This window comes from Sarcophilus harrisii, chromosome 2, assembly GCF_902635505.1.
Source record: "Sarcophilus harrisii chromosome 2, mSarHar1.11, whole genome shotgun sequence".
Classification (NCBI taxonomy): Eukaryota; Metazoa; Chordata; class Mammalia; order Dasyuromorphia; family Dasyuridae; genus Sarcophilus; species Sarcophilus harrisii.
The window spans coordinates 191224708-191250730 of NC_045427.1; the positions used below are offsets into that span (position 1 = coordinate 191224708).

Genomic DNA, 26023 nt, shown 5'->3' on the forward strand with positions numbered 1-26023 from the left:
TGCTCTGGGTCATTGAACTGCTGAAAAGAACTTAAGTCCATCATAGTTGATCATCCTACAATGTATTCCTGGTTTTGCTTGTTTCACTCAGCATCAGTTCATGTAAATCTTTCCAGGCCTTTCTAAAATCATCTTTGTTCATTATTTTTATAGAAGGATAATATTCCATTGCTTTCATAACTTATTCAGTCCTTTTCCAACTGTACAGCATCCACTCATTTTCCAATTCTTTGCCACCACAAAAAAGAACTGCTACAGACATTTTTGTACATTTTCTCTCCTTTATGATTTCTTTGGGATACCCAATAGTGGTACTGTTGGATTAAAGAGTATGCATAATTTTATAGCCCTTTGGGTATAGCTCCATATTGCTTTTCAGAATGGTTGGATCAGTTCACAACTCCACCAACAATGCATTAGTGTTCCACTTTTCCCCTGTACCCTCCAATATTTATCATTAACTTTTCCGGTCATTCTAGCCAATCTGAGGAGGGTGAAGTGGTGCATATCACAATGATTTAAATAGTGATTTAAAGCATTTTTTCTTATGACCACAAATGACTTTAAATTCTTTTTCTGAAAATTGTTTAATCATATCCTTTGACCATTTATCAATTGGAAAATGACTTGTATTCTTGTGAATTTGACCCAGTTCTTTATGTATTTTAGAAAGAAGACCTTTATTGAATATACTAGCTGTGAAATGTTTTCCCCATTTTTGTGCTTCTCTTTTAATCTTGGACATATTGGTTTTGTTTGTGCAAAAACTGTTTAGTTTAATATAATCAATGTTTGTCCATTTTGAGTTTTATAATGTCCTCTAATTCTTCTTTGGCGTTAAATTCCTTCCTTCTTCAAAGATCTGATAGGTAAATTATCTCTTGCTTTGCTAATTTGCTTTTAGTATAACCCGTTACACTTAAATTATGTACCCATTTTGACCTTATTTTGGTATGGGATGTGAGATCTAGGTCTATGGTGAATTTCTAACATTATTTTCCAGTTTTCCTAGCACTTTTTGTGAAATACTGAGTTCTTATCCCAGAAAATGGAGTTTTAAAATTTATTGAATACTAAATTGCTATAGTCATTGATTATTGTGCCATGTGTCTAACCTATTCCACTGATCCAACAACACTCTATTTTGATGTTTGCTGTAATACAGTTTTAGGTCTAGTATTGCTAACCTACTATCCTTTGTATTTTTTTTTTCATCAATTGCTTTGATATTCTTGACCTTTTGTTATTTCAGATGAATTTTATTACTATTTTTTTTTTTTTTAGTTTTGTAAAATAATTTTTAGTAGTTTGGTTTGGCACTGAACAAGTAGACTAGTTTAGGAAGAATTGTCATTTTTATTATATTAACTTGGACTACCCATGAACAACTGATATTTTTCCAATTGTTTAGCTCTGACTTTTCTGTGTGAAAATGTAATTGTGTTTTGCAATTGTGTTCATATAGTTACTGGGTTTATCTTGGCAGGTAAACACCCAAAGATTTTATTTTATTTACAGTTATTTTAAATGGAATTTCTCTTTCTATCTCTTATTCCTGGGCTTTGTTAATAACATATAGAAATGCTTATGTGTGGATTTATTTCATATCCTGCAACTTTGCTAAAAACATTAATTGTTTCAAGTAGGTTTTTTGGATGACTTTCTAGGATTTACTAAGTATACCATCATATCGTCTGCAAAGAGTAATAACTTTGTCTCCCCATTACCTGTTCTAATTCTTTTAATTTCTTTTTCATTTCTTATTGCTAAAGCGAAAACTTGCATTACTTCTTAAAACATTTTTCATATTAATTAAATACTTGCTATTTATTTTATGGCACTATTATATTCTTTTGCTTAAAAGTACCAAAATTTATTCACTTGATATTTAATTCTACTTTTTTTTGCTATTGTAAACAAAGCAGATGTGTGTGTGTGTGTGTGTGTGTGTGTGTGTGTTTATGTACATAATCTCTCTATTTATCTATCTTATATTTCTTTATATTCCTGTTCAGATAAGTCTTTCCCCCTCACCCACCTTATAAAGATGTTTTTGGAATAGTGTCCTGGAAATGGAATAAGTGAAAAGATATATTTGATTGTATGACTTATTCATTATATGTTATGTTAATCTCCAAATGGTTTGCATAGTTTTACAGTCCTAGCAGTTTGTGAGAGTTCCTGTTTTTTCCATTACCCTCCCAACAATGAATTATATTATTTTTTGCTATGTTTACAATTCTAGTGGGTGAAAATGTTGTCTTAAATTATTTTTCATATCTGTGATTTTTTAATCTATCATTTTGAGACTATTGAGCATTGTTTTCAATATAATATATTTACATCTTTAAAACTGTCTATTCATATACTTTAACTAGTCTTCATAATAATATTATTCAGTTAAGTGATTCCTTATAGATTTTGAATGTCATAACTTCATCTGATGTATACAAGTTGTACTCCATATTTATAGTTTCATTAGTGTATAGAATTCTTAATATGGACAATCTCAATTACTAACACAAATCTGCAATCCTTCTATAATTTATTAGAGAATTATGTAGTGTACTGGTTAAGTTATTTTTCAGATTTTAAATAACAAGTATATAATATAGTCAGGATTTACACCCAAATTTTATGAACCCTAAAGTCAGCTCTCTATTACAAATGAGGGAATACTTGTAAAACACTATAAATATCAGGTGTTATTATTTTTACCATTATTATTTCAGTGGCATATGAATTACTTGAAACAGGCAATAATTTTGACTGTTTTGTTTTTCACTGTGGTCATGCTTGAAATCTTGGGGATAAAAGTTGAAAGGAGTAAATTTCTTCTTAGCTCCCGAAAGCAGAACTGAGAACCGTGGGGAAAAAGATTCAGAAAAGGTACATTTTGGCTTGATAGAAAGTTCATAATTTTAATATAAGTATTCTTCAAATAATGTTCTGTGCTTTGAGATATAAGGATCTTATACCCTCTGAAGAAGTATTGAAAATATTTGTCACGCAGAGGATAATGGAAAATTTCAGAATGAGAATGAGGAATCTGCAACACATTACAAAATAGGAAATACATTAGAGAAATGGATTAAAAGATTTCATTATGAAAGAAAAATATTACTGAAAAAGAACCTGGACTGCTTATATGGCAAGAGTAAGACAATAAATATATAGTTAATGTGCTCATCTAAGGATCTTTTTTATGAAGTCAAGAGAAAGTAAGGAAGTCCTTGTTATTATATGGACTCACTGATATAATACTTATAAAACATTAATGTTGGTAAAAATCATATCTGATGAGCAGGCATGAATTGGTTATGAACTCCATCCACCTTGTAGAAAATTATCAACTTGAGATTTCTGGTTCATTTGATGATTTAAACAGAAGCAAAGATTTTCAAGCAGAGTAGTGAGTTTCCTATAACTATAGAACTTCAAATAGAGACTTCATCACTACTTCTAGGAGGCGTTGTAGGATAAGTTCAGCTGCAGGTTGAATTAGGTGATCTTGGATGCCCCTTCCAAATTTGAGATGTGGCTTATTGATGTGCAGGAAATATCCTTCTAAAAACATTGAACCATAGCTAAAAACCTTCAACCTGGAGGAAAGGAAATTGCTTGTGACATTTTACTGAGTTAGGATGAAGGTGTTGGAAGAAACTAGAAAGAAATAGAAACAATCCGTCATTCAATTAGAAGATCAGAATGAATTCATGTATTTCTGGAGACGATGAGCCATCATGGTCAAGCATGTTGATATGGACTAAATAATTAGTTTCATATAAAATAATATTTTTATCCAAAAAATAAAAACCCTTTCTACATTTGAAATTAATGGTATATGATTCTGTTTGTTGAATGTTTGTTTTATATTCCTTTAACTAGAAAATTTTATCGTTGGAATTAAATAAGGGAAGTTTTATGGTAATAGTGGGGAAATAAAAGGAGAAATGCTCTTTAATATATTCCATACTTTACTCTCCCTTGTTCATTTCACAAAACTTAATAAAAAGGTTCTCCTTCTATTTCTAGAGATTTCTTATAAAAAATAAACTCTGCTATACCTAAAGAATAGGTAAAGTCAGTGAATATGAAGGCAACAAAATGTCCCTCTTCCAGAAAGTTTTTTTTTTTGTTTGTTTGTTTTTTGTTTTTAGCTCATTACTAAATAGTTTAAAGTGAGGGTTGATTCTTCAGAGCATTTTAGTATATGCAAAATGTTAGCCAAAAATATTTGAGCATTGGCCTGTGAATCAGTAGTGTGGAGAAGAGAAAGTATCTGAGTATTGGCAAATAAGGTAGAGGGGACACATATGTATGTCCTTGGTCTGAATGTCTTTGCTATTTGTAGTTATGCAACATTACATTGATTTCCAATATTTTCGAGTAGGAGGATTCTTTTTTTAACATTAAAAATTTTTATGACTTACTAAATCATGAGAGTGATACTATCAGACTTAAAGTCCATAATCTATAACAATTTTTCATCATAAACACTTATTGCTTTGTATTGTATTTGTCATAATATATGTTTAAAATAGTAATACTTATAGGAATCCTAAAAGTTTTAGTGCTGTCCTAAATTATTAAACTTACATAATAGCTTTTTGTTTTATTAAAACTTGAGACTTAAGGACTTTAAAGACATCCTGTTTTTTATTTATGATTTTGTTAGATGTATTGATTGTATTTATTTATGTTGATATTTAGGATGAGACAGATAGTGTGGAGGTTGAGATTAAGATGAGGTGCAGAGTAGATAAAAGAATCTGGGGGACAACTAGGTGGCAGTGGATAGAGCACCAGCCTTAAAGTCAGGAAGACCTTTGGCCTTAGATACTTAATACTTCATAATTTTGTGACCCTAGCCAAGTCACTTAACCCCAATTGTCTCAGCAAAAAAAAAAAAAAAAAAAAAAATCTGAAAGACATGTGTTGGAGACTTGTGCCTGAGACTAAGATTCTACAACCAAGGGCAAGTTAAGTATCTTTTCAGTGAATTAGGAATATTTCTAAAGTGATTTGCTATAGATTTTAATTTTTTTTGTTTCCATATTAGGAATTTCTGAGTAAAGTCAAAATTGGATAAAAAGGAAGGAAGGAAGAGTGCATGTGTAAGACATTATTTATTCAATTCTCAGAAGCTGTTTAAAAATTCTTGTGGCTTTGTGTGCCTTTTGTAAAAATTCCATGACTATCTCAGGGTGTGAGGACCATAAGTTAAAAATAATTGGTGTAGTGTAAACAGCAATGGATTTGGAATTCAAATGATTTAAATTCAAATTCTGTTTATGACATCACTTGCAAAGCACTTTGAGGAAAGTGACCTTAAACTAGATATTTGTTTAATCTCTCTAGGCCTCAGTTCCCTTATTTATAAAATGGGGTGGTTGAGCTAGGTAGTCTGTGAGGTATTTTTCAACTTGAATTCCTGAATTCCAATAGAGCATAAGAAACCTACCTGATGGGCTTAGGATTTAGGAGATAGGAGAGAAAGCAGTAAAGGAAAGGTATGATGATAGAAGTCCAAGAGCTAATCACATAAATGCATAAAACACACAGAGAGGTATTCAAGTGAATTCATCTCAGTGCTTAGGAGAGGAAGAAGACCTCTAGGATTTTATTCACTGTAAATACAGTGTTAGCCAGTGATTCATTTCAAACCATAGCAATAGTAGCACTGTATTTAGAACAACAAGACAATATCCCTGCTCCTCCTTGGGCCCAAGTCTAGACTACATCTTAAATCTTGTGTGCAGATTTGCACACTGATCCACTGAAAAGTGTTTCAATAAGTTAGAAGACACAAAGGGAAGGAAAGATGGCAAAAGACCTGGAAAAAGTCAAATGCTGAGAGAATTTGGAATTGGGAATATTTAGTAAAGAGGACAGAAGATAAGGGAAGGAAAGATGGCAAAAGACCTGGAAAAAGTCAAATGCTGAGAGAATTTGGAATTGGGAATATTTAGTAAAGAGGACAGAAGATGTAGGGGAGATCTAGAAGATATGATATAGTCTTAATAAATCACCTAATCCAAGTCCTGCATTTTTACAAATGACGAAACAGGGAAAGAAAGATAAATAATTTTCCATGGACACATACATAGCTGGTATGTAACAAAGTCAGAATTTGTCTTTGGTTCCAAGTAGACTCTTCTGGTTTCAAATAGAGCTTATATTCTCTAGTTGAGGTCTACTTTGTGGTAAGAAAAGTATACTCAGTACAGTATCCAGGGCATCAGGATAGGACTAAAGTCAGGAAGTGATGAAGAGATATTATTTCCACTTGAAGACTGTATGCATGTTTGTTCTGAATTTCTGTGTTATTTATAGTTAAGGCAGACTGTACTGGTTCCCAATCTTTCTGAGTAGGGGGACGCCTCTTTAATGTCAAAACCTTTTTGGCTAACCAAATGATGATGGCAGAACTAACAGATAAAATATATAATTCCCAGTATTTTCTTTAGTGATAAATGCTTTAAAAGTTCATTTACACTGCATAATTTTATCTATTTTAAAATGATGTGGGCTGCCTTCTATAGTGATGATAAATTGCTTGCCACTTTAGGTATGCAAGCAGGGGGGATAATAACACTAATAAGAGATACTGAAGAAGGCATTCCTATCTGAGATAGAAGGTTGGTCTAGCTGACTCCTATGAAAACTCCTTTCTTGTAATAATATTCTATGAAATCATCTTGTTTCTGGTCCAGAAAACAGCATGTCTTTCAGAGAAACTCTTTAAAACCAGATGGATACATGGGGGAGATAATAGGCCATAACTTTTGCTCTTCTATTGATTGAAGCTCACCTGGGATTATGAAAATAATAATAATATAACATAGCATTTGTTTTTTACTCTTTTCATTGTTGCTTGCATTTTATTCTGAAGCTTCTTTTCTTTCCTTTTTTTTTTTTTTACTGGTTTGATTTGATTTTTCTTGTGTAGCACAATAATTGTATAAATATGTATGCATATATTGGATTTAACATATATTTCTACCACTCTTAATATATATTGAACTACTTGCCATTTAGGGGATGGTGGGGGGGAAGGGAGGGAAAATTGAAACACAAGATTTTGCAAAGGCAAAAGAATTTGTTAAAGAATTATGCGTGCATATGTTTTGAAAAATAAAAAGCTTAATTAAAAAAAGAAAATGATAGTGATAGCTAATATGTTTTAAGATCTAGAAAAGCTTTGTGATGCGATCCTCATAACAACCTTGTGAAGTTGGTAAGTTATATTATTTATTGTCACTTATTTTACAGAAGAGGAAACTGACTTAAGTGAGTGGCTAAATAATTTGTCACAAAGCTAGTAAGTGCTTGAGCAGAGATTCCTGAATCCAATAGCAGCGTTTTAAACATCTAGATTGGGTAATTGGCATTATCTCCCAGTCATCAGGAAATGCTATCATTGCTTGAAGATTTACATTGAGGTCATTTTTTTCTCTTGCTTATGGAATTATTGTATAGAAGATGATAGGAATCTCTGATGAACTCATTGGTGCATAATAAAGCAGAAAGGGCAGGTTTTTTTTTTTTTTTTTTTTTTTTTTTTTGCTCATGGGTTAGCCATATTGCTAAGACAAAGAATGATGGGCACTAAGGAAGGGAATCTTCAAGATAAATTTGACCATTTCTAATCATCCTTTTATCCCTTGCCTTTGGGAATTCCTCTTAGGATAACCTCCCTTGTTCTTCTGTCATACTTAACTTGCACTGCTCTAAAATATACTTCCTTCATGAAGTCTTCTTTGCATATACTAGCCTAATTTAGAGATCCCTCCCCAAATGGATCCTGCAATCAGAATAATACACAAACATATAAACAAAGGTGACCATAATGCAAAATATTGGGTGATAAATGAGTTAGAGAAGTGCAAAGCAATATTGACTTAAGACCAAGGGGAAAAGATTGTGTCCAATAAGCAGTGCATCTGAGTGGGATTTTAAAGGAAGAAATATGATTCAGAAGCCTAGAAGAGTAGAGAGACAGAATTACCCCAGAATCTCAGTTTGGAAGGAACCTCATTGTTGATCATTAAGTCCAACCTATACATACCTGAACAAGAATTTTCTCTATGTCTTACCTGACAAATGGGCAGAAAGCCTTTGGAGCAAGTCCTATAGTAGCGATGGGAATGGGGAGCGTGGGGACTTTTACTTACCAAAACTTCATTTCATTGTGGGATATCTTAATTATTAGGAAGTTTTTCTTTCTATCAAGCCAAAATTTGCTCTCCTACAACTTGAACTCGTTGCTCTTCTGCTTGACCCCAGAGGTAGACCTAAGGAATAATTAATCTCTCTTCTAAAAGTCAGTCTTTGAGATACTTGAAGAGGATTCAGGCAGTGGCAGCCCTATTAACCAATAGACTTGGGGGCATGATAGTGCCAGTCATGTTTGGAAACAGGGGACCTCTTGTCCAGATTTGCAGGAGTATAACACAGAAATGTTATATGAAAGAAAAATAGAATAGGAAGTTTATATTTCATAGGAAACCATTGATGATTCAAAGTCTATGTATTTCTAGAAAGACATAATCTGATAATAATTCCACTTGAGTTGATAACCATGATTCAGAACATAATTCAAGAAACATGGCATAAAAATATACAAAAAGCACTATAATTAGAATCTGGAGCCTTAGATTATATTGTCCGTGACACCATTTAACAACTGATAGACAAATAACTTTATATCCCTAAGTGTCAGCTGTTTTACCTGTAAAAATAAAAGATTGGATTACCTCAAAAGCCCTTTCCTGCTATGATCATGTATGATTGTTTGATGATATAGTAATGAAAAAATAATATGGAAGATAATTTTAGAAAACATAGTTAGAAAGTTTGTAATGGAAGGTATAAAGCTGAAAACATTTACTGTATCAATTAGAGTTTGAAAAATATGATCTAACTTGTAATTCTGAAGAACTATTTTAAACACTTTTGGATAATGAAAAGGTCCAGTATAGAAGACAGAAGCTCTGGATCTGTGCTCCAGCTCTGCCATTTGTTAGCTATGTGATCCCAAGTAAAGTTAGATTACATGACTAAACCTCAGTTTCCTGAATTGTAGAATGTATATAATACCTGCATTGCCTATGTCACAAGGGTGATGTGAGAAAGTGCTTTGTAAACATTAACATACTATAGGAATGCAAGATGGTTGGTGCTGTAGTTGTTAATTATAATCTCATTATTTCTACTTTGCATGAAAATTAAAAAAGGCAGTGTTGATACAGTGAACAGAATGATGGTTTTGGAATCAGAGGGGTTGGATTCAAATCCTGGAGTACCTGGGCAAGTCAGTCCCTTAACCTATTTAAGTACCAGTTTTCTTATCTGTCAAATGCCTAGGTTTGAGTAGGTGTTTATTGATGGTTGCTTTTAGCTGCAAATCTGCGATCCCATTATTCTGTGAAAGGGCTATTGTCACATATAAATTCTAATAAAAATAAGAATAAAAGGGAAATAATTAACTGGGAAACATTTTTATTTGCAGCAAGTTTCTCTAATAGTTCTAATTCCAAAATGTATATATAGATGTATGTGGAATTGATTTATAAGAATTATAATCTCAATTAGTTAAATATAGCCATTTGGAACTATACACAAAAAGTTACTAAACACTGTGTACCCTTTGACCTATGTATATAACACTGGTAGACCTATACCCAAATTTGATCAAAGAGGAAAAAAGTTCTATATACAAAAACATTTATATCCTTTTTTGATGACAACCTGGGAATTAAAAACAGATGTCTATCAATTGAAGAATGACTGAATAAGTTATAGTTTATGAACTGATAAAAGAAGTGAGGAAGCAGATGATTTCATATAGAAAGACTTATAAAAATTGGTTCTGAGTGAAGCGAGCAAAACCCAAGGAGGAATTATACTATAACATCAATATTATAAAATTGAACACTTTTGAGGACTTTTATAAACTGATGGAGAATGGAATGAGCAGAACCAGGAGAACAATTTATACAATAACAGTACTGAAAATTCAGTGTCAGAAACAAATTTTGAAAGCTTTAAGAATTATGATCACTAAAATGACCATCTACTGTGCTTCATCTAAGTGGAAAAAGCCAAAGAATAAAAACCGTAGCTTGGATTTGAATTTCAGTTCTGTTACTTTGCTAGTTAGGAAAGAAGCTACTTGCTTTAGGAAGATGCTTTCCCTCTTTGCATTTGCTTATTGAATGGATAAGCCAGCTTCATCATAGGATCAGTCGCTAGGGAAACATAATCAAGATATTATACAGACCCTGTACTAAAGGTGCTCATAATCAAATAGGAATGGGGGGACAGGGAGTAGTTAAACACCTCTTTCTTCTCTTTAATAGTTCAAGTGCTAAGAAATAAAATAATATAAGAAATGTGAGAAGGAACAGAACACTTTTATTTGGAGGGAAAGGAGAAGAAAGTCATTAAAGACTTCATGGAAGAGGTAGGACCTAATTTAGGACTGAAGAAAGGAAAATAATTTGAAAAGTGGTGATTTGGTGGGGTGAAGAGGGCAAAGGAAATAGTAATGAGGACAAAAGCAGATATAGTGTAGGGCAGGTTGAGATCAAAAGATTGGTATAAAATAGCATCTTTGTTCGATTAGGATGTTGGGCAGTCAATTAATGTAATGACTTGGTCCTAAGGGAATAGGACTCCTGTGAGCACTGCAGAAATCCACTTACTGAAGCAGATGTAAATCACAGTGGGACCACCAACGAATAACAGTTCCTATGTATATATAGCTTTTAGGTTTATAGAACTCACTTCTTACCCTATAATCATTCATGATTCTAGTATGAATATTTATAGATTTCCCCAGGTTCCCAAGTTTTTAAGTTTCAGAGCTGTATTTCAACTTGGGCTTCTTAATTTAAATTGCTTTGCTATTTCCTCAGGACAGTGCCTTAGGACTGACTTAGTGGACTCTTTGTGGAGGGCTTAACTTCCAAGAATGAGTTAAATTCTTTGAGCTTTGGGGCCTGGAAAAATAAGGATTCTGAGTTGTGAGGACTGTGAGCTTTGAATAGGAGAGCTCATTGTGAAAAATTGTGGGAGTAATTAAGTTGATGTCCAGATCTTGAAAGAGAAACTTGAGCTGGGTCTTCAAGAATGAGTAGTATTCATCTAGTGACAAAGGAGGAAAAGAACTTCTAGATAGGAAAAACCATGTGAACAAAAGTTTCTGGGCCCAAACACCTACCCTAGACTTATTTAGGGAACTCTAAATAACTTCTTTGCCCAAAGTAGAGACTGTGCAGTGACTCAAGGAGTCACTTTGATTGGTGCTGTGGAGATCTAGGTTTATATCTTTATTTTTCATCCTTCATTCATAAAGAGGATGAATAACATCATGGATAATATCCTGGCTTAGCTCTTGTGTTGCTTGACTTCTGAGTTCCAGTTTTCTCAAGTGAAAATGGAGATTATAACCCTTACTTGTACTTCTTGCTATATGGGATTGTGAGGGAAATGCCTTTGAAATTCTAAAGGGCTTAGAAAAATATAAATGGCAATGATGATTAGACCCAATTTTCTCTAGGGAGAAAAATGTTCTTATCCTCTCTCTGTTTTAAAAAAAAAAGTAAACATCTTTGTGTAATTCATGCTGTGACTTGTCAACAAAATAGAATTCCTGTACTATGGAGGAAAATGTAATGAATGGCTTTAGTGAAAGGCACTGCAGAGGTTCCCATGTGTTGGCAAGGTTTGTTATAAGTTCTCATGACTGTTAAGCAAGCCTTCTTTCCCTTAGGAATTAGAAAGCTTGGTGAAATGCAGCATTGCTGAATGCTGCAGATTTTCTTAGTCCCCTTGAAAACAACTGATTTAAGAAGGGCTCAGAATGTCACCATATGGTTAGAATCCAGGATAGTGGGCTGTCATTGCCTACAGGTATGGGTGAAACAGTGAATTTCAGTTTTGTTGCTAAAGAAAATCAAAGGTCAAAATAATACCTTAGAGATCATCTATTGAACCCATTCATTTTACAAACTGAATAATAAATAATAAATAGCAAGGTCAGGATTTGAACCAGATCTTTCAGTATATCAACATATTGTTTCCATTATTTCATAAGCCTCTTTCTCCTATTGAAATGGTAGGCCCAGTGTCAGGAAAGTTAACAAATAAAACCAGGCATGATTTGAATCTTGATTCAAGGTGTGTGACCTTGAACAGCATAGTAATATTTTAAAGAAATATCAGGTCTTTTTCACCATTTTCTGTTTCTTGCCCTCTCCCCCAACGTACTTAGTAGATAAAAACTTCCAAGTCATAGGGGACAAGTCTGAATTTAGGTAAAAGAATCATGTATATGCTTTTGAAGATAAAGGGGTCTGATTCTACTGAATTAATTTATCAATTAACAAATTTCTTAAGCAATCCATTAAATCTAGCCAGCTGAGTCTTGCCATTTGCTCTACCACAGCCTATTTCTCCTTACCAAGAATAATAAATCTTAGAACAGGCCCTCCGGAGGCTCTCATCCCTCACTCCTACACTATAGTAGACAGTCACCTCAGCTTGTACTTCCTAAAGCAGAACTGACAGGATTTGAGGGTGAGTTAATCCTCATTACAGTTTTTCTCTGGTCACTTTCAGAACATATTTCATCCCATCCAACCATCCATCAGACACTAGGACCTAAACAGCAAAATCATTTTGTCATTTGCCCTTCTATCTCCCACATACCTTTTCCCTGCTTTCCACCTTTTCTACAGGAAACAATAATCAAATCAATATTTGGATTTTACCATGGCTAGTGGAAAATAGTATTACTATATACATACAGTTCCACTTACCACCCATGAGAAGTTAGAACAAAGCTTCCTTTCCTGATCGCCATTTCCTGGTATAAGTTATATCCCCTAATAGAATTGAAAGTTTGTAGCAGCTGATATAGTTATAACTATTGTTTTTGTATCCTTAGGGCCAAATAACAGTGTGAATGTCATGATAGGTACTTAAATATTTGTTTATCGATTGATAAGGGAAGTTCCATGGGGTTAGATAAAGAATACCCAATTTGGAGGCATAAGATTTCGATTTTAATCTTAGTTCTACCACTCACTACCTGCATTACCCATGACAATTAATTTTTCATTTCTAAATATTCTTATCAGTAAATTGAGGGGTATCAGACTGAGTGATCTCTAAAGTCTCTTCTAGCCCATAATCTTGGCAAAATACTGTATAAGAAATATTTTAATAAAAGCAGTTTTTCTGTCATGTTATAGTTATATACTTATAGGTCTTTTTAAAGTGATAGCTTGTTTTTAAAAATGGTTGAGTAGGACTATTGTTGGTGTTAAGATGAAGAAACTCTTCATGTTCTCACCCCTCTCCTTTCAAAGACTTGTAGGCTAATGTTCTCAATAAAGCACAAATATAAACAGCTTCTATACCATGTGTTGGGTATTGACCAAGCAGTTATCAACTGATACTGTGATTCTTAACCCGGCTGTTTTAGATAGTGCAACAACTAGCATGTAAAACAAGATTTTTTTGATTATGTTATTAGTGATAACTAAAGGAAACATAGAAAGTCCTGCCTGTTATGATGTCCTTTCTATAGTTGTAGCAAACTACTGCCTACCATTGTTAAAACAATGTTTTGAGTTTAGACTTTCTTGTGAATCTCCTGGAAAATCAAGTTAGAAATACTTGTACAAATAATATCCTGTTCACTGGATACCTCTATCAGCTTTTAGAAGGGCACCTTTATCAGTTACTTGAACTGTGTGCCTATTAATTATAAAGGAGGTCACTTTGTTGAACCAGAGATAAGCAGGGATGTGCAGAGATGTTAACATAGGCATCCTTCTTACTTAAAACTAACTATCCAGACTAATAACAGAAGTTCATATTACCATTTATACAGCTTGCTAATCACAAAATCCATATGAGAAAATAGCATTATTCCACTTTAAGATGAAAAAAATGTAGATTACATGACTTATATAATTAAGAAGCTAAAGGATAGAACCAATGTAGGAAAAAGTTCTGGTTGGTGATATAAGAAAAAATATGTATGAATTCCAACCTTTTTATTTTTTTATTTTTGCTGTGTGACTTTGGATAAACCATAGCACCTCAATAGGCTTTAGGTTGCTTAATTTGTAAAATGAAAAGTTTTGGCTAGATGGCTTTAAGTCCATTCTAGCTCTAAATTTATGAATGTATGAGCCATGTCTTCTGATTCTAACTCCAGTCTCCCTTTCTCTATATCATGCTACCTGTGAAAGTCAGAACTGGGAGATTTTCATGGCATTTTTGATCCAAAAACTGACCTCTCTGACTTCCTTTAAATTCCAACCAAAATTGTACTTTCTATAGGAAGTCTTTCTTAAATAGTCCCTTTTAATTCAGTGCTTTCTCCTTTTTATTTATTTTATATTTATCTTGTATATAGCTTGCTTTGTATATATCTGCTTGCATGTGATCTCCCTGTTAGACTATAAGCTCCTTGAGGAGAAATACTATCTTTTGCTTCTTTTTGTATTCCTAATTCTTAGCAAAGTGCCTGACACATAAGAGATACTTTATAGATGCTTATTGATTCATTAATATCTTTATACTTTATCATCATGTTAAAAGTAAGAAAATATTAGTTTTCATACATTTTAACTCGTGGAAAAGTAAGAATGCAGGCATAACATGTCAATAACAAGAGAATTGGACCCAATTGTAAACTGTTTCCTCACTGTCTGGAGTATGTGAACTATTTATCCACAATTTTTATTTATTATTAATTATTCATTAATTAAACAAATATTGATCAAATTTGGCAAACAGCTGGGCAAATGGTCTAAATGGAAGAATAGTTAAAATTTGGAAATGTAGAATGGGAGAAATTGCAGAAGTCTGAATTAGACTTTTATCCCATTGTTTCATTGACATTTTTTGAATGGGAGAATGAGCCAGAGAAAACAGTATTTTGAGAGGATTAATCTGTCTGGGGTATAAAAAATAGAGTGAATTTAATGAAAGTTTTATGAATAGAAATAAATAGTAGCAATACTAAGGTACTAGGTCCTGGGTGGTTTGGACTGCCTATTTTTGATTCTTTTAGTGAACATGATGAAAGACTTAAAAGTGCAGAACAATAAAATAAACATTTCATTTGATTGACAGTATTAGAACTATGTGCCCTGACACTATGTAAATTTAGAAAAGCACACATCTTCCCAACATCTCCTCTTCTCTTTTTTTTTTTTAAGGAACAGAAAAAGCAAAGCAAAAATGTGATTGTGCTTTTATTATATTTGTAAAGAAATGCATCTTATAATTATATAATAGGGCTTTAGTGTGGCCTTTTGTTGCTCTTCAAAATATTCAAATACTTTACAACATCAAGTTGTTGAATTGTACTGAGTTATTCACTCAGAGCCTAGTAGGAGCTTAATTAGAGCTTGCTGGGATGAAAAGTATGTGCCTTCATTATAGAAGGCAGCACAGTTGTCATGGGGAGAGGAAGGATACTTTAGACTGTTCTTGAAGACAGAGACTAGATATTAGCTATTCTGGGAATGAAGAAAATATCAAATCAAATGAATTCAAAGCATTGTAGCTGTTAGTAATCTAGTGAGGAGCAAAATTATGTTAACCATAAATAATGGCATATTGAGAATAAGCTAAAATAACCAAAATCGAATTAGCACCATCAAATTAAGAGAAGAATAGTACTTCATTTTATACTTTATTTTTTTCCTTTTCTTCATTTCATTTAGAGTGTTTTATAAATGAATCTATTATTATTAAGTGATCACTTTTTATTGTATAAATTAACATAATGCATGTGTCTTTCTTTTCTCTTTGTGTCTCCAGGACAGTAAATAGAGCAATGGTCCAGAATCAGAACAATCTGAGTTCAAATACTGTGTCACTGTTTGTGTGATCCTGGACAAATTAGTTAACCTCCCTGAACCCCAGTTTCCCCATGTCCAAAATGAGAAGGTTGCATTAAATCTAAGATCCTATTAACTACCTTAGCCTTTTATCAAAACTAAACAAGCAACAAATCATAGGATTACAAGTTTTAGAACTCTGGAAGAAGACATCAAAAGCCTCCTTTTTTTTTAATGTGACTCTCAAGATGCCAACAACAGAATGAAAAAATTAATAATAATAACTAATATGATGCTTACTATGAGAATACAGTTCTGATTGCTTCATCACATTGGCCAATTTTCCAACTTGAAGCATTCATTGGGATACTGGTTCTCATAAATTTCATAGGGAGAAGTAGCATTATTGGATTTAGAATTGAAAAGACCTTGAGATCATCTTGTATAACCCTAGTCAACATCTTAGTGTCATCCTTAACTCCATAGCCAAATTTTCACTTGCTGGTTCTGCCTTTATAAGATCACTAGTGTACATTTCTCTCAGCTAATGTCACTGCTACCCTGGTTTAGACCATCACATCTTGTTTTTACTATTGCACAGCCTTCCAGCTGTTTTTCCTTACCATAATTCTCTCTCCATTCCAATGTAAGGTGTTTTTTGAAATAGTTGTGAAAATGGGATCCGAATTCAACAAGAGGATAGTTTGTTAAAATATGAGATGACTATTAATAATTAGAATAAAAAGGAAAGAGGAGGGGAGAAGCATTTAAGTACCTACTGGGCCCTAAGCACTTTACAAATATTTTCTTGTTTGCTCCTCAAAACAGGATCAAATGAGTAGGTATATTCCCATTTTACAGTTCAGGACAAGTGGACTTGCCCAGAGTCACATGGCCATTAAATGTCTATTGTTATACTTGAACTCAGGTTCTCCTGATTTTTGGTCTGGTACTCTATTCTCTGCAGCACCTAGATGATGGTGCCATTACCTTGATCCAAGAATCCCAGTGGTTCCTTATTTCGTTCATTTTCAAATGTAAAATCCATTGGCCTTTAAAGCTCTTTATAACCGGCTTCCTTTCTACTTTTCTACCCTTCTTAAATCTTACTTCTGTCTTCCTAGACTCTGATCCAACTACAGTGGCTTATTTGCAATTCCTTAATCTCCCACCTTAGAATTTTTTCACTGGCTGTCTTCCATGCCTAAGAATACTCGCACCCCCCTCCATTTCTGTCTTTAAGACTCAGCTCAAATTCCACCTTCTGAGGAAGGCCTTTTTTGGACCCCACAGCTGCTAAAGTTTTCTCTTTTCAAATCACTTTCAATTAGCTTGTCTATGCCTTATGTGTAGAAAGATATTTGTGTCTCCCTTTAGAATATGCTCCTTGAAGGTAAAAACTGATTTAAATTGCTTTCCTTTATATTATTAAAATTTAAAAGTGTGTGGCACATAGTAAATGTTATATATGCCTTATCTGTGTTTAGATGTTTATATGTTCTCCCATTAGAATTTGTTCCTTGAAAACAGACCGTTTTTATTCATTTTTTTTTATTTCCTTTGAGCTTAACAGTATCTGACATATAGAAAATGCTTTATAATAAGTGCTTATTTTATCTTTTTTTTTTTTTTTTGGTCTGAGGCAACTGGGGTTAAGTGACTTATCCAGGGTCACACAGCTAGTAAGTGTTAACTGTCTGAGACCAAATTTGAATTCAGGTCCTCTTGACTTCAGGGCTGGTGCTCTATTCATTGCGCCACCTAGCTGCCCCAATAATAAGTGCTTATTGGTTGACATCCCCTTCATAGGTGAGAGAAGTAGGCTGTCCAAATATATATACCTAGAAAGCAAGATAGACAAGATTTAAATATCCTTTTTTAACTTCAAACTTGGGTTTCTTTTCATTATACCAAATTGATATAGTTTATAAAGAGCAAAGCTGTTAAATCAATTGCCAAAATGCCAAGTGGGCAGTTAAATGGTCTTTTTACAATGGCACACAGATTCCCACAATGGTGGCCAGAGAAGTGGGGAAGTAGAAGATGATGATAATGAGTGGTCATAAATCTTTCCTTTCTCCCAGTTTTGTGTACTGAGTTTTTTTGTTGTTTTTTATATACTTTATCTTCTATGTTGTGTTAGCATTATCACAGAATCTTATTCAGAGCTGGAAAGGTCTTTAAGGGGTAAGACTAGGTATAATTTTTCATTTTACAGATGATAAAAATGAGACCCAGAGTAGAGATTTGATTTGGTTAGTGACACCCCAATGCTCTTTGTCCTACCTAATGTTTGTCCCACAGAACCAACTTATTGCCTGAGATAGTGAGCTTCATCTTTATATATCTTTATACACTATATCTAGTGCACTGAGTGACACATATCAGACCCTTGATGAGAATATGCAAAGCACTTGGCAAACCTCAAAACATGTTGATGGTCATTTTTGCTATAGCTTGTTATGAAACATTTAATTATATTGCATTTCTTCAGGAGACCAGTGAAGGGCAAAAACATCACTCAAGTTTGATGGAATGTAAGCTCCTTGAAGATAAACTCTTTTTGTTTGTTTGTTTGTTTGTTTTTTACTTTTTTATTCTCAGACCTAGCACTATGATATAAATAGAAGAGAAGCTTATTTAATCTTGATGATTAATGGTTTAAAGAAAGTAAAAATCAGTGCTGGCTGTAGTTACTTGCTGTGTTTATTTTAGAAATTCAGCCTTACATCTGAAGAATCTTATTGAACAAGTATATTTGCATCTAAGTCTGTCTGGCATCTTAATAATACTTGTATCCTAGTCTCTAAATGAGACTGGATCACTGACAGTTCTGCTTCTATTTCATTCCATCTGTCCACTGGAATGAGCTAGTATTATGATTCTGTTCTGTCTCTCTTGTTTGCTAAGTTGAGTAAGGACTTTGAAAAATTCTTCTTAATTAGCAGCTTACACTGCCAGAAGAACAGGGATCTTTAGTTTAAGAAGAAGGGAAGAATTTAGGATGGTTATCTTTAGGTAATTGAAATATTGTCATGTGTTTTAAAATGGATTACTCTTGTTCTTATTGGCCAAAGGCCAGAGGAAAGAGCAGTGGGTAGAAGCTGTGGAGAGGAAGACTTAGAGTTTGACATAAGTAATAAGACCCTAAAGAGCTTTTACAAAGGGAATGGGTTATTTCAAGTTCACACAGTGAAGGTCTGCAAAAAAAGACAATCCCTTGGGTGGATAATAATAATAATAATAAAATTATTAGAAAAAATAAATTTATTTATTTTTAATACATATTACTTTATGAATCATTTTGGGAGAAAAAAACTTTTTTCTTTTGAGAAAAAGGAAAAAATGGGAGAGAGAAAAAATAGAAAAAAATAAGTGAACATAGAATGTCTTGATTTACATTCAGTCTCAGTTCTTCTTCTGGATGCACATGGAATTTTCTGTGCAAAGTCTATTGGGATTGCTTTGAATCATTGAACTACTGAGAAGAACCACGTCTTTTATAATTGATTATTGCACATCTTTCTCTTATTGTGTACAATAGTATTCCTGGTTCTCTTTGTTTCACTCAGCATCAGTTCATGTAAATCTTTCCAGGTTTTTCTAAAATCAGATTGCTCATCCTTTTTTATAGAACAGTAATATTCCATTATTTTCATATACCTCAACTTATTTAGCCATTGTCCAATTGATGGACATGTACTCATTTTCCAATTTTTTGCCAAAACAAAAGGAGCTACTACAAATATTTTTGTACATGTGGGTCCTTTTCCCTCCTTTATAATTTCCTTGGGATATATCATAGTGGCACTGCTGGATAAGAGAGTATACACAATTTTATAGCCCTTTGAACATAGTTCCAAATTGCTCTCCAAATTAAACAAGATTATTTCATAACTTCACCAATAATTCATTAGTGTCCCGGTTTTCCCACATGACCTCCAATATTTATCATTATCTTTTCCTGTCATCTTAGCCAATCTGAGAGGTGTGAGATGGTACCTTAGGGTTGTTTTAATTAGCATTTCTCTAATCAAAAGTGATTTAAAGCATTTTTTAAAAATATAACTACAGATGGCTTGAATTTGGGAACATTGTTTAGGTATGTCATGGAATGGATGAATGCCTTTGAAATCTAAGTTACTGCAATTCTGTGATAGGAGCTCTTACCTACAGAGATGACTCTGAAGGAACATAACTTGTAGCATAGATATGAATGGTTGAGCATGAATTTAGGATTAATTTAATTTAGGGTTAACCCTAATTCTAACCTGCAGGTCTAATAGGTGGAATAATTTTTTTATACTAGAATCAAGAAGACTAGCTATAGCTGGGGACTGGGTAGAGAACTGATCCTCCTATGGAATTCCCAACATGGTTTTTGGGAATTTGTATTCAAACAAGGCAGAACAAAAACCACTTTATACTTGAGAAACCCTTGTTTGGCTTTAAGAGGTGCCCTTTAGGATGATCCAGATTATCATGGTCTATGGGTCATCCATTTCAGCACTTTCCAGCTTTACAGTGCTGGCCCACCCTCCCCACACCCTCACTGATAGTAAAAGCATCCTTCTCCTTGTTGGGAGATGTAAAGGACCAATCAACTGAACTACAGGGAAGCATAATTTATGAGCCTCATGCTCAAAACTGCATGTCAAACAACCACCATTTTCTGTATAATAGAGCTTTAAAGTAAATCTCTTCTGCTTCTCAAGATCTTTCTCTGAACTGTCCCTAACAACAAAGAGAAAGTTTATACATTTTAACATTTGACAGAATATATAACTTCTATGTCCATAGTCTACCACCTCTGTTGAAAGTAATAAAATATATATATATATTTGGTAATTGTATTGATTTAAATTTCAATATCTTTTAATATAATTTGTCTTAACATTATGATCATTTTATTTGTTTTTCCCCTGGTTCTGTTGTCTCTATGTTATTCATTCAGCTCCTTCCTCGAACTTCATTACAGTTGTAATTTCTTATGGTATACAATTTAATAGTATACTGCATATATACCACATATGGCATTTAATGCTATTTATATACTTATATATTTATAATTTCTTAAGGTATACTATTTAATAGTATACCGCATATACCATAGTTTGTTTATTCATTTCTCAGTTGATGGGTATCTACTTTTTTTTTAAACTTTCCTACAGCTTAGGATATTCTTAATGCTTTGGCATTATTGATAGGTACAATGTGTTCTGCTGGTAATGGTAAAATGTATCTTTGTAAGTTTAAATAGAGGCTATGTCAACTTAGAATTTGTACGAATTTGATCAGTTTTATTTGATTCTTTAAAAATAATTTTTTTGCTTTTAGATTTTTAAACATAACGTGATCTATAATATGATCCATGTTACCGGTCTCCTCATTATATAGATGGCCAAACTAAAGCCAACATAATTTGCTTGCCTAGGGTCACACAGTTAGTAAATGTGAGGGAGTATTAGAACTCGGATCTTCCCAACACCTTAGCTCAGAGCTCTATCCACTGTGCTTGTTAGCTGCCTCGTCTTTGGAGCTATTTAATCACATGTGTTCTAATCTAACCTCTGGTTACAGGACTGAATGAATAAATGCTGATTTTAAAAAAAAGAGAGAGAAAGAAAAGGTGCTTCCTATGACCCATTGGGGCTGACATCATCATTTGCTTATTATGTATTCTTTTTTTAAAAATCATTTTTGGTTTGAATCTTTGATTTCCTTCACATAGGGAACTCCTAAAGAGAAAATCACTTGAGCCAAATTAGATCTGCAACTGCTTTTAGAAAACTTTCTAGGGGTACCCAGAAATTAAGCGATTTGCCCAACTTCATAATGCTAATATGTGAATTCAGGTCTTTTTGACTCTCAGTCTAGTTTTTAGCCATTGTACCATGCTGCTTCTTTGCATGCAAATACACATTTTAACTTTGACATGAAGTTATGATTATCATCATCATCATAGCACACATTTTTAAAAATAGAATTAAAAAGAATTTTATCTATTATCCCCATTTTACAGATGAGGAAACTGAGAGCAAACAAGAATTAAATATCTTGGCCAGAGTCATGCAGGTAGTGAACTTCTGAGCTTAGATTTGAATTCAAGTCTTCCTGACTCTAGTTGCAGTGCTCTACCCACTTTTATTAGAGATTATTCAGTCCATTTTCCTCATTTCACAGTTCTGACCCAAAGAGATTCAAAGATGTATCCAAAGCCATATTACTGTGATATTTTACTTATTATATTTGAGAATAAGTATTTGGAAGTTTGGTGTGATTCTGGAGCCAATAGAATGGGTCATTCTTGATAGTTAGGGCTTTCTTATTTTCTTTTTAAAAAATATCTGAGGCATATCAACATATGCAAAATATAACTTTTTTCTAAAATTGTTTTTTTTTTTCTTTTTATACTCCTAGTACCTAGAACTTAGTAGGTACTTAATAATACTTTTGATTGATTATATACGAGAATAAAACTTGGATTATTTTAGATAGCTTTCTGTGGTGGATGATATTTGCCCTTGCCTTCTTAAATAAGGGTTTTAATAAACAAAAATTATTCATTTCTTGACAACTTGTGGTCATCATTGTGAAGATCTATGTTTCTGCTCCCCCCCCACTAATAATTATTAGATTGATAATAAAATGGAAGAATGTTTACATATGTTTTCTCTGCTTTTCTTACAGTGCCTGAAACAGTATGTTGAGCTATTGATCAAAGAAGGATTAGAAACTGCAATTAGCTGCCCAGATGCAGCTTGTCCAAAACGAGGTCATCTACAAGAGAATGAGGCATGTTAATAATACAAATGAGTCTCTTAATGCATGAAAATTTATTCCAATTAGATTGCTGGTTGGTTTGCTTTGGCCTATGTATTAGCAACTCTTAAAAGTCACACACATTTAAATATGTCTTTGTTTTTCTTCTAGCTACAAGCTTATTTCTGTTCTTTGTGTTTTTAATTAGATTGAATGTATGGTTGCATCTGAAATTATGCAAAGATATAAAAAGCTGCAATTTGAAAGAGGTATGTAATTTTCTTCATACATTACATGACTGCTCTTCTTGCTCTCAGAAGCATACTGATTTTGGTAGTGGTGGTGGAGTGGGGAGAGGACAGAGAAAAATAGCTCTGCGATATTTCATTTTCTAAAATAATGTTATTTTTCTTGAAAAGCTGAATAACATAAATAGAATTTTAGATTTATATAGTAGTTTAACATTTTCAAAGCCCTTTTCCTACAATAACTCAATGTGATAGGTACTGCAAGTATTATCTTAGAAATGAGGAAACTGAGGCTTAAAAATTTAAATTAACCTCTATATAGCCATTATTTTCAGAGCCAGGATTATAATCCAGGCCTCTAAATCCAAAGCTCTTTGAGTTATGGCATTTCGGTTATAAAATGAATATTTGTAAAGCAAATCATATTTTAAATAATTTGCAGTGAGCCTGCTATTTTATAGAAATGTTAAATACCTTTGCAAGGGTAAAAATTATTTTTTTAAAACAAGTCATTTTTATAACTAGCTCATGTTCATCATAATAGCTAACGTTTATAGAGCACATTAAAGCTTACTAAGTACTTTATATATATGTTATATCTTGAGATTATGTTTCAGTGTGTTTTATACAGGTTAGAAAACTCTCATGAAAAATGAAAGAACTACATTGTATAATCTGTGATTCCATAAGGCCTTTGAAGCTCTGATACTCTGTATTCTGAGTTCTTGTCCAGATTTACTGTTCTAGGGTTTTTCTACATCAGTACCAAAGATCCATGATCTCTAAATTGGAACTTTGATGTATTTAATTTGCTAAAGTGAAATTTACTGAGAAATTTACAAATAAAAAATATTGGCAGTGATCATCTCTTCAATTTATCTTATGTATAACTTATTTGTATATAATAGTTTGCATGTTGCCTACCCCATTAGTCTATGAGCTCCTTAAGAAAATAATAACACAGGATTATTGTTTTCTTTTTAAAATATTAAAGCTGTTTCCAGCTGGCTAAATGTCATTTTATTAAAAGCTCATAAATTCAGACTTTATCAGACCAAAAAGCAATTTAACCAGATAAAAAACATTGAGTTCCTAGGAATATTTAAAAGAAATTCAATTCTGTTATTTTTTAAACCAGGTAAAGAGCTCTCATTAGACCATCAAAATTTTAAGAGATAAAGATCCCTAGGAACCTTGTTTTTAATAAATAAATGAGTATTATTTATAATTACTCTACCAGTTTTTCTTTTGTTTTTTCCTCTCCACGTCCCTTCTCTCCCCTCCCCTTCAAATATTACCAATGTCAAATTAGTAAATTTAGTCTGGCCTTTCTTTATTGAGTTCATCCTGCATTATATATGAAGTGTGACCTACTGAAACCTAGGGAATGGATGTGTGAAAATGTTAGTGGAATTCATAGCCCAGATGTCACAAGCAATATGTTTATGACATTAAGTATCTCCTGGAGATACAGCTAATGTGACAGGTGACCTGGACCAGAATCCCTTTCATTCTCCATGTCTCCCAATGAGAATCTGGTCTACCAGGCACAAGACAACAAGGCAACACTCACAGTGTTACCCATTGTGGAAGCACAAAAAGTCAGAAAATTAAATTAGTTTCCATGGAAACTTTTCTTTCCTTTACAACTCCATTGATAATAGGGCCTGTCTTTATGTGATAGCATAATGGACAATGCTATCTATCTAGGCTATTTCTTTGTTCCTGGCGAATGACCCCGGACCAACATATCCCTGTACAAAATATACACTCAAGGAAATACAAACTAGGCTGCAAAAAACACGAGTTACTCTTGTTCTCTGAGGCATTGAAATAGAATGGAAAGTGGAATGGATTTCAAATGAGTAATCCTAGGTCCAAATTATGGTTCTTCTGCTTTTTACTGGTGTGACTCTCCATAAAATGAGGGACTCGGTTTAGTTATCTTCTAAGGTTCTTTGCAGTACTGTGATGATATTTCTAGGTTGGTTCTTTTCTAAAGGCCATAGTGTGTAGTCTGTCATTGGAAATGGTGTGACACTTTCCTATTTTTGATCCATTTGATTCTTTCTCCTGATAGTAAACCCTGACCCTTTAAAGATATGATCCTGGATCAAAGATGGGGCAGGAATAGTCAGTGAGGGAATTCCTGGAAAGGGAAAGCTGAATGATAAGTTAGAAATAGAAGGGACTTTAGCATTTAGCTTTATTTTGTAGATGAGAAAATGGAGGCTTATAAAGGAAAAGTGACAAACTCAGGCGAGGCCACTCAAAACCCTATGTATCAGAGTCAGGATTTGGATCTAATTTCTGATTCTGTGGACTTTGTTTTATGCCATTCTGCCTCCTGAGTACCACCCTTTTTTTCTTGGCACTTCTCTCTGGGGTGTCTTGGGATTTGCTGCTATCAAGAACTATTGGGAGATAGAAATAGACAACTTTGTAGTTGTTTATTTCTATTTCCCTAGGATTCAGCAGTTATCATCATAAAGGGATGCAAGATCACTTTTAGACAGAATTATCAAATTTTATTTAAAGTTTCTCTGCAATGCCCTTTTATTCTGACTTTCCAATGCCTGGCTAGAGTAAATTTATGAAAGCACCAAGAAGGTATTCAGAGGATACCTTGACCAATTCCATCATCTCACACTTGAGGTAACTAAGCTTTAGACAAGTGAGAACTTGGCCCAAGTCATAACAGAATGAGAAGGAACAGAATTAGTATTCAGACTCTGAACCGCACCACTCTTTCCAATACAACTTCCAATTACTTCATGTTGCTGAATAGTTGTGTAGGACTCCCCAAGGTGGCAATAGTTTTTTAGCTTATGCATTTCCAACCTTAAGAGACATCATGGAGCAGCAGAAAAAACATTAAATTCAGAAGATCTAAGTTCAAATCCCCACTGATTACTAGTGTGACCATTGGAAAGGCATTTCTGGGCCTCAGTTACCTTCTGTACAGAATGCAAGGTTTGGACCAAGTTATCTCTACTAGTCACTTCACTTCCAAATGCTTTGATCCTATAATAGTGCTTCTCAGTCACTTTCCACTCTCCATCTCCATTATTATTTTTTTTTTCATCTAATTTTCTCATGGGCCCTGCTCTAAACTAGACTGCCATGACTATTTAAATTAGT

The 26023-nt window shown here is 33.4% G+C and overlaps 1 protein-coding gene across 3 annotated transcripts in view; it reads left to right on the forward strand.

The window, feature by feature from the left end:
- RNF144A (ring finger protein 144A) overlaps nucleotides 1-26023 on the forward strand; it is a 129891-nt gene that overhangs the window by 72911 nt on the left and 30957 nt on the right. For all 3 annotated transcript variants that reach the window (XM_031951191.1, XM_031951189.1, XM_031951190.1), the window contains exons 3-4: nucleotides 22563-22667; nucleotides 22843-22903. In XM_031951191.1, coding sequence (XP_031807051.1) covers nucleotides 22563-22667; nucleotides 22843-22903 — 166 coding nt within the window. The remainder of the gene's footprint in view (nucleotides 1-22562; nucleotides 22668-22842; nucleotides 22904-26023) is intronic.